The 10366-nt window shown below is 46.2% G+C and overlaps 1 protein-coding gene across 3 annotated transcripts in view; it reads right to left on the bottom strand.

Moving 5' to 3' along the window:
• Positions 1–10366, bottom strand: part of LOC310863616 (general transcription factor IIH subunit 1-like) — a 143636-nt gene that overhangs the window by 132640 nt on the left and 630 nt on the right. For 2 of the 3 annotated variants that reach the window (XM_083772080.1, XM_083772079.1), the window contains exons 2-8: positions 7529–7681; positions 6250–6442; positions 4583–4781; positions 2987–3080; positions 1560–1709; positions 973–1052; positions 393–517 (exon numbers count right to left, since the gene is read on the bottom strand). In XM_083772080.1, the coding sequence (XP_083628206.1) occupies positions 393–517; positions 973–1052; positions 1560–1709; positions 2987–3080; positions 4583–4781; positions 6250–6442; positions 7529–7679 (992 nt within the window). In that variant the 5' untranslated portion in view covers positions 7680–7681. Of the gene's footprint in view, positions 1–392; positions 518–972; positions 1053–1559; positions 1710–2986; positions 3081–4582; positions 4782–4931; positions 4946–6249; positions 6443–7528; positions 7682–10366 lie in introns of all 3 variants that reach the window. The other variant, XM_083772081.1, reaches the window with a different exon arrangement.

The raw sequence follows: 10366 nt of genomic DNA on the forward strand, positions 1-10366 counted from the left end.
CTGTACGACGGAAGCATTTATATTTCACTCATGATCAGAGCTTCCGTTGCTCCAGACTGTACGACGGAAGCATTTATATTTCACTCATGATCAGAGCTTCCGTTGCTCCAGACTGTACGACGGAAGCATTTATATTTCACTCATGATCAGAGCTTCCGTTGCTCCAGACTGTACGACGGAAATATTTGTAAATTGCGAGAGGCAACAGTCTGGTAACATGAGACTAGGGTTCTGTTCTCACCCTTTGCGTTGTCCCGCGGCCAGCCCCATGGAGGGGTTAAGGGGATTAGGTTTAGGGTAGTTCTATTCTCACCCTTTGCGTTGTCCCGCGGCCAGCACCATGGAGGGGTTAAGGGGTTTAGGGTTTAGGGTTAGGGTAGTTCTATTCTCACCCTTTGCGTTGTCCCGCGGCCAGCACCATGGCACTGTGGTGGTTGAAGCGTTTGATGATGGCAGAGTTGCTGTTTTCCTTCACCGACTTGTTGGAGGAGAAGGAGAGAGCTGCCATGCCGTAGCCCTGTGGGACGCCATATTAAAGTGTTATTACCAGGGCTGCACACAACTTTTCTGGTCTAGTACTCAGAGGAGCACCTGGAGGAGTTACTTGGTGCTCCTACAAGCAGTGAGCAGCATGGAATCCTCCCCATAGAGTGGATCCTCCCTCGTTTGACTAAGGACGCGCTGTGATTGGCCACAATGGCCAGTGCACTTGTGCAAGACGTGCTGTGATTGGCCAGTAGTAGCTACTTTGAGTGGCAGTCAGTGGGAAATGCTCTCGCCACAGAATTTACTAGTATTCTGGCCATGATAATCATTCTGTGCGCTTTATGAATTTTGACGGCGCATGCGCACTGGCGCACCACTTATGTGCAGCCTAGTTATTACATAACACTTTACACTGACAGAGATAAGAGCCCTGAGGAACACCACATGTGACAGTGACATCAGTATAATAATAATAATAATGATGACCTCATCAGATGGCCTGTCGTCCAGTGACGTCAGGTCTACCAGAGGATTCTTCACTCCTTGAACCACCATGGACTTCAGACCTGCAATGACAGCGTTTAACCACTAGATGGCAGGCTTTAACCACCGCTCAGTTCACTCAATCAACTTATATTAATACAATAATAACAATCATAATAATAAGAAAGACACCTTTTTTTCTACCTATAAATCCTTTTAATATACAAAAATAGCAAAATAGTAATTGTGACCAACTTTCTAGAATGGATTAATGAGAAGATGTCCTGGGTTCCTACCTTTCTCGTCCTGCTTGGCGCACTCTGAGAAGATGTCCTGGGTTCCTACCTTTCTCGTCCTGCTTGGAGCACCCTGAGAAGATGTCCTGGGTTCCTACCTTTCTCGTCCTGCTTGGCGCACTCTGAGAAGATGTCCTGGGTTCCTACCTTTCTCGTCCTGCTTGGCGCACTCTGAGAAGATGTCCTGGGTTCCTACCTTTCTCGTCCTGCTTGGCGCACTCTGAGAAGATGTCCTGGGTTCCTACCTTTCTCGTCCTGCTTGGCGCACTCTGAGAAGATGTCCTGGGTTCCTACCTTTCTCGTCCTGCTTGGCGCACTCTGAGAAGATGTCCTGGGTTCCGGTGTTGATGCGGTCTCGGTGGAAGTAGTGCGACTGGAAGAACCTGGTCCAGAAGTCCTTCTCCGTCATGGTGTGAGGAACGTTCTCCGCGTACTTCTCTCTCACTGGAAACAACAACATAATCACCATGAAGTTAACCCCTAACGTACTTCTCTCTCACTGAAACACAACGACACATAATCACCATGAAGTTAACCCCTAACGTACTTCTCTCTCACTGAAAACAACGACACATAAACACCATGAAGTTAACCCCTAACGTACTTCTGTCTCACTGAAACACAACACCACATAAACACCATGACGTCTTCAAGTTTCTTCAAATGCCGAGGCGTTGTGAGAGCTTGTAGATCTGCTATTTTCCCCCCAGAACAGGGATGTTAGAGTTCAAGGGGTAAATGTTTTATTTAGCTGCCAGGGGCAGGTAGGCAACCCTTAGTGTTTTATTTAGCTGCCAGGGGCAGGTGGGCAACCCTCAGTGTTTCATTTAGCTGCCAGGGGCAGGTGGGCAACCCTCAGTGTTTTATTTAGCTGCCAGGGGCAGGTGGGCAACCCTTAGTGTTTTATTTAGCTGCCAGGGGCAGGTGGGCAACCCTTTGTGTTTTATTTCCCTGCCAGGGGTAGGTGGGCAACCTTTAGTGTTTTATTTAGCTGCCAGGGGCAGGTGGGCAACCCTCAGTGTTTTATTTAGCTGCCAGGGGCAGGTCGGCAACCCTTAGTGTTTTATTTCCCTGCCAGGGGCAGGTGAGCAACCCTTGGTGTTTTATTTCCCTGCCAGGGGCAGGTGAGCAACCCTATGTGTTTTATTTCCCTGCCAGGGGCAGGTGAGCAACCCTTGGTGTTTTATTTCCCTGCCAGGGGCAGGTGGGCAACCCTTAGTGTTTTATTTCCCTGCCAGGGGCAGGTGTGCAGACCTTAGTGTTTTATTTAGCTGCCAGGGAAGGGTGGGCAACCCTTAAGTGTTTTATTTAGCCTCCAGGGGCAGGTGGGCAACCCTTAAGCCCCATTCGTAGTCCAGTTTCGGGTGAAGAGCTGACCAACGAAACAGTGGTTAGTTTGGGTGAGCGGTGAGTCTCTTACCACCGCGGCTCAGTGATGTCATGTTGTAGTTTTAGTAAAAACAGAGAGATGTGTTTGGGTGAGCGGTGAGTCTCTTACCACCGCGGCTCAGTGATGTCATGTTGTAGTTTTCAGTGGTCACCTGTCCACCGAACACTGGACTATGAATAGAGCTTTAGTGTCAACGCCTGTAAGGTGATCATTCTGACAGGCCTATGAGAGATACCTTCTGAACATGTTTCACCATATAAGGTCATAAGTGTGACAGGCCTATCAGAGAGAGGCTGTTTTACCATATAAGGTCATAGGTGTGTTTTTTTACCTGCTGGATACGTTCTGAAGATGGACTCGATGATGTCAGCGGTCAGGTTGTACCTCAACCCGTTGCACCCGTCTGTCTGAGGCCGGATGTCTGCCTGAAATATATAGAACATAATATAAATATATATATAAATATATATAAATATATGGAAAATATATAGAAATATATAGAAAGAAATATATATACTGAATGTCTGCCTGAAATATATATAAAATATATATAAATATATATAAAATACACATACATACACATACAAAATATATAGAATATATATATATATATATATATATATATATATATATATATATATATACTATATAAATACTGAATGTCTGCCTGTAAGAAATATATAACACACTGAATGTCTGCCTGAAATATATATATATAATATATAGAAATATATATATATATATATATAATATATATAGAAATAAGTAGTGTAGATATTTGTAATAACCCGTTGTAAAGGCCTTTTCAGAACCACCGACGCGCCTAGTAATTAATTTTTAATATTTTGGACGTGCGGAGAAGTTCAGAAGTGCATTTGTGTGTGCTGGGGCTTTAAGCATCTAGTCGACTATTCAACTATCCATCCTTCCATCCATCTTCAACCGCTTATCCGTAGTCGGGTCGCAGGGGCAACAGCTCCACCAGGGAGCTCCAGACTTCCCTCTCCAGAGCAACATTAGTGACTTCCTCCTGGGGGATCCTGAGACGTTCCAAGGCCAGTGAGTCCATGTGTTTCCTCCAACTGGTCCTTGGTCTGCCCCGGGGTCTCCTCCCAGTGGGACGTGGTCCTTGGTCTGCCCCGGGGTCTCCTCCCAGTGGGACGTGATCCTTGGTCTGCCCCGGGGTCTCCTCCCAGTGGGACGTGATCCTTGGTCTGCCCCGGGGTCTCCTCCCAGGGGGACGTGGTCCTTGGTCTGCCCCGGGGTCTCCTCCCAGTGGGACGTGGTCCTTGGTCTGCCCGGGGGTCTCCTCCCAGGGGGACGTGCGTCGAGAGGCGCCCGAGAGGCATTCTAACCAGATGCCGAACCACCTCAGCTGACTCCTTTCCAGGCGAAGGAGCAGCGGTTCAACTATTCAACTAGTCGACTAGTAAATCCACTAGTTGACCTGGTTGGTACTTGGTACTAGTTTTTGTAGGCCTCAAGATCAGATAGAATGCTAGATTATAGAGCGTCGCAGTCCCGCCCCCTCAAGAGACCCGGAAAAGAAATCCCAGTTAATTTTCCCCTCATAGACTTTTCAGAAAGTATTTAGTTAAAGACGTTTACGCCGCTGGACAAAGCCAACTGTTGTCGTGACAAATCATGACAATAAACACAATGTTTTGGGCCAAACAAACAGCAGGTTACAACACTTTTTGTTGTTTTTCTTATATATATATATATATATATATATATATATTATATATTATTTTACATAATAGGTAGTTAAACAACTAGTCAAGTAGTAAACTAGGCAACTAGTAAAAATCACTAGAAGTGAAAGCCCTAGTGTGTGCTAAATAAAACACCAAGGGTTGCCCACCTTGTGTGTGTGTGTGCACGTGCGTGCGTGTGTGTGTGTGTGTGTGTGCGTGCGTGGACTCACCAGGAAGGCAGCAGAGATCCCCACCTCCTGCTTGCTGCTATTGGTCAGGCCGTGCTCCGTGTTGTCCAGACGGCTCAGCCGATTGGCCGTGTTGTCCAGGCTGCTCAGCCGATTGGCCCAGAACTCCTCGGCACTGATCACCTGACTCACCACCAGATCCTTGTAGAGCTGGAAGAGCACGGGATCTTCCTGCAGCATTCTGACACAGAAACACAGATCTATAGACCCTCCTGCAGCATTCTGACACAGAAACACAGATCTATAGACCCTCCTGCAGCATTCTGACACAGAAACACAGATCTATAGATGCTCCTGCAGCATTCTGACACAGAAACACAGATCTATAGACCCTCCTGCAGCATTCTGACACAGAAACACAGATCTATAGACCCTCCTGCAGCATTCTGACACAGAAACACAGATCTATAGACCCTCCTGTAGCATTCTGACACAGAAACAAGCGCACCCTTAGTCTTCTAAATCATGACAGCTTTCTGAAAAACCTCATGTTTCTATGTCAGCGGTTCTCAAACTATTTAATGTAAAGAATCCTCAAATATAAATAAATGCCTAATATGGCACGCTGACTATCAACACAATAAAAACATTTTGACCTGAGATCAGATTTTAAAAATGTCTTCTACATCCTGACAGTTTTCTGAAAAAGCTATGTTTCCATGTCAGTGGTTCTTCGATTTAAAAAAAAATAGCAGACCTACAAGCTCATAGCGCGCCACTCGGTGGCGCGCTATGAGCTTGTAGATCTGCTATTTTTCAATAGCTAAAGCATGAAAAAGGAACAAACACCGTCCCGCACACTGTCTTCAAATGCAGTGACCAACTTTTATTTCAGGGATACAGTCAGCAACGTTTCGACCTATGCAGCCTTCATCAGGCTATCTTTATGATAAAGATAGCCTGATGAAGGTTACCCCTGAAATAAAAGTTGGTCACTGCATCTGAAGACAGTGTGCGGGGCGGTGTTTGTTCCTTTTTCATTTTTGGGGCACCCTCTCCTACGCACCTGTCGCCTGTAGGTGTGCAAAAGCTTTGCTTTTTCAATAGCTAAAGCATAACATAATGCTAACACAACGCAGGGAAGCTGGAAGTACGCTCACTAAAAACGCCGGGACAACGCTCCACACGTCCCAAACTCTTCTCCCTTCTGGCTCCAAAACTGTGGAATGCACTTCCCACTGCAGTCAGAACTGCAGCATCACTCCCAATCTTCCGCCCTAGTCTGAAAACCCACCTTTTCAGACTCCATCATGGCCCATAGCACTTACCCCACCCCCTTAGATAGCATTTCTGTAGACTTAGATAGCATTTGATACAGACTTATAGCATGTTATGTAGACAGCACTATAATTGCATTGTATGTAGTCATAGCACCTCATAGTACATAGCATATAGCATTGTAGTATAGATGTATAGAATATGTATAGTTTCATTATAGAGATATCCCACTGTTACGTTCTTAGCTTACGCATGTTTCTTGATAAATGTTTTTATGTGATGTATTCCCATGCTTTTTGTTCTTGCTTAATGTAAGTCGCTCTGGATTAAGAGCGTCTGCTAAATGCCTAAATTGTAAATTGTAAATTGTAACACCAAAAGGAGTTCCCGCCCCAGAACGGGTTGAAAAGGGTCTCCAAAGCGTCCCTCACCGGTTCTTCTCCTCCAGCTCCTTGTTGGCCTTCTTCTTGAACTTGGGCAGCAGCTGCTGCAGCAGCTCCTTGGCGGCATCTCGGTCCTTGGCGGCGGAGCTGAGGTTGGAGAAGTGGAAGGTGGAGCTCTCTCCCGTGTGGAGGATCAGCTGGAGCTGGATCTTAGCCTTCCCGACGGGGCTGATCTTCTGACCTGGAGAAACACCGCACAGAACCATTAGAACCACTGACTGGCTGAGTGGCTGACTGACAGACTGACTGACTGACTGGCTGGCTGGCTGGCTGACTGACTGACTGACTGGCTGGCTGGCTGACTGACTGGCTGACTGAATGACTGACTGGCTGACTGGCTGAGTGGCTGACTGGCTGACTGACTGACTGGCTGAGTGGCTGGCTGACTGGCTGACTGACTGAGTGGCTGAGTGGCTGGCTGGCTGGCTGACTGGCTGACTGGCTGGCTGGCTGACTGACTGGCTGGCTGGCTGGCTGGCTGGCTGGCTGGCTGGCTGACTGGCTGGCTGGCTGACTGACTGACTGACTGGCTGAGTGACTGACTGGCTGACTGTCCATAAGCTAAACAAAATCTGAAAAGACTGAACATGTAATGATGATGTTTTAGGGCCAGCAGACATCTCTGAGAGCGTTCCTGTTTCTGGAAGATGTTTCTGAACTGGCTTTCCACACAACACACCTTAGGAGGGACGTGAAGTCTGCGTACAGTACTTACAGTGGATGTCTGCGTACAGGTGTCTGCGTACAGTACTTACAGCGGATGTCTGCGTACGGGTGTCTGCGTACAGTACGTACAGCGGGTGTCTGCGTACAGTATACTTACAGCGGATGTCTGCGTACAGGTGTCTGCGTAAAGTACTTACAGCGGATGTCTGCGTACAGGTGTCTGCGTACAGTACTTACAGCGGATGTCTGCGTACGGGTGTCTGCGTACAGTACTTACAGCGGGTGTCTGCGTACAGGTGTCTGCGTACAGGTGTCTGCGTACAGTATACTTACAGCGGATGTCTGCGTACAGGTGTCTGCGTAAAGTACTTACAGCGGATGTCTGCGTACAGGTGTCTGCGTAAAGTACTTACAGCGGATGTCTGCGTACAGGTGTCTGCGTAAAGTACTTACAGCGGATGTCTGCGTACAGGTGTCTGCGTACAGTACTTACAGCGGATGTCTGCGTACAGGTGTCTGCGTACAGGTGTCTGCGTACAGTACTTACAGCGGATGTCTGCGTACAGGTGTCTGCGTAGAGGTGTCTGCGTACAGTACTTACAGTGGATGTCTGCGTAGAGGTGGCTCACAGAGAAGCGGTCCTTGCCCTCGGGACCCCAGGCGATGCGTTCAGCCATCAGGTAAAGAGTTCCATCCTGTTTCCTCTGACGAACCTTCTTCACCTGAAGGAGGACTTCCTCCGACTGAGACATTACTGGAAATAAATACAGATAAATAAATAAAAATTGATTCATAAATAATGGATTTTATTTATAATGCACTTTACATTCTAGTGAACCTCAAAGTGCTACAATGAAATGAAAACAAAACAAAATCAATAAAAGGAAAACATAACATATAGGCTAAGGCAGAGGGCAGTTAACCCTTTCCGGGCACAGGGCGAGATCGGACGAGATTATTTTTTGATTTTATGCCGCCTAGGACGAGGTTGGACGAGACTAGTTTTTATATTTGCAGCCGCTATAAGACACTCTCCCCCACCCTGTGACAAAGTTTGGTAGCGCTGCGATAAAAGACAGGCCCTAAAGTATTCAATCACACCATGACAACACAGGCTGAGCCAAAAAATGTTCCCATGAGCCACAAAAAGGCAACAATACTCCACTCCAGTCTGACCCAGAGTCGTCGGGACACACTGACCCACAGCACATAGCAAGACAAAAGCAGATCAAAGACACCAGCGATCGATCAGGGCTAAAATGCCCCCCCAAAAAAAACCTGGCCGGACCCCCAAACGAGCCAGCGAGACGCTCATGCCAGGCTACGAGCGAGCCAGCGGGCAGCCTGTTGGTCGCCGCCGTGGAAGTCCCCGCTGAAGTGCGCGCTGGACCCAGCCGAGGACGAGGCAGAAACGGGCAGCGTGTCTACAGGGGCGAGCACAACAATATCTGCAGTACTGTGAGTCTGTGACTGTCCGATGATACACTGTCTGCATCGGAGGATGCAACAGTGTCCGCGCCGCGGTCACCGGATCAGCTGGGAGCGGGACATCCGGCGGGGGCGGGACATCCGGCGGGGGACGAAGGTGATTGGCTTCCCATGAGACCGAAACGAAAATGTGTTCAAAGGATAATGAGTAGGCTAGTAAGTGCAATTTTATTTAGTTTTATTTAGTTTCGGACGGGGGTGATCTCGTTGCGACCGGGCCGCCGGATGGAGTAAATGGAGTTACTGTTTGAGTCTCATTCATGGGGTGAAAATAAGATTTATTCAACAAAAACACTTTTTTATACTTTTTTTTACTTTAACTGCTTGAAGACAAATACTGTACATATATCAGATAAGTCACTATAGAAAAAGAAAAAAGTTTCAAGTGAGTATTCTGCTTGAGAGAGTGTCTTTCACAAAAGTGCTGTTTTCTCAGACAAATTATTTCAGAGGGCTGATTTTGATGAAACCATGACCTATTCAACTGCCTATAACTAAAGAACGGAACATGCTACAAACATAATTCTTTTTTGGGGGGAAAGATGAGACTTATCACTTTCATATGAGTTATTTCATGACATTGGGACATATTCACATAATATTATATATGGGCTTTGACAGATTGGTCAAATGTCCACATTGCCTGGAGGAGAAGGGGAATATAATGAAAACAAACATGGCCTGGAAAGAGTTAACAACAAATTTATGGAAAAGCTTTACTAAAAAGGTGAGTTTTAAGTCCTCTCTTAAAAGTGTCTGTAGACTGTGGTGCTCTGAGCTGTTCCGGAAGAGCATTCCATAGTAACGTTACTACTGGAAATAAATACAGATAAACATTACTAATGGAGGACATAAATACAGACAGAGCTCTGTCTTCTATAAACACAACACCAGATATCTGTCTAAACACCTGAACGTGTCCAGAGCTCTGTCTTCTATAAACACAACACCAGATATCTGTCTAAACACCTGAACGTGTCCAGAGAGCTCTGTCTTCTATAAACACAACACACAACAATAGTCAATCATTCATAGATTTGAACTGTAGGTATTTGGCATAAAGTAGGCGTGCCATTTCTTATCACAGCCCCAGGAAGTAAAACATAAATACAAATAAAGGTTTATAATATTTAAGGGTAACTCCAAAATATACCTATCATTTTACGATGCATTGTGAGCTTGTAGATCTGCTATTTTCACTAGGTTGGGTCCCGGGGCAAACATCTAATCTCTCTTTTGTGAACCACCGATCCAAACACAAACAAGTCATGTTTCCATTGAGGTCCGATGTATTCAATTCATCATCAACATAGCATAACAAAATAACACCAAAATAATACAATATCATCACAAATATATATATAACACTATATCACAGAGCCATGGCATTTCGTCCTTTCGGCCTGGTGGAGACAATAATATTGTTGTATCTCTCTGGCTCTGCTGAAACCAGCATATCTCACACACTAGCCCCTTTCGGGACCCTAAATAAAGCTTTTCTGAAATTTGGACGAGTTTTATGTTGGGTCCCTGGTCATGACTATATTTTCGTATGGGAATTCCGGAACGCGGAAGTAAACATGCTCTCTAAGATCCTATCTGCGGCGTGTGACGGCTTTTTTTTGCTTGAGTTATTCTGAATTCGGGAACTTTAGGTACCTATACTTCCCGCTGCGAATATCTCCTGTGGCGCAGAAGCCGTTAAGTATTTTTGTTTGACCGATTTGGTCGCTTTATTTCTTCTTGTTTGTTTACCGTTTATTGTACCGCCTCCCGGTGTGCGGTTGGCTTGTGCGGCTACGTCCCTGCCTCTGATCTGCTCTGTCATAGCTATAGCGCCACTAGCTAGCCAGATAGGCGGTACAATGAGGTGTCAATAAACAAGGAAGGAAGAGAAGAATCAAAGCGACCAAATCGGTCAAACAAAGATTAAAAATACTTAACGGCTTCC

The sequence above is a fragment of the Protomyctophum parallelum genome, assembly GCF_964188405.1.
Source record: "Protomyctophum parallelum genome assembly, chromosome: 8".
Taxonomy (NCBI): domain Eukaryota; kingdom Metazoa; phylum Chordata; class Actinopteri; order Myctophiformes; family Myctophidae; genus Protomyctophum; species Protomyctophum parallelum.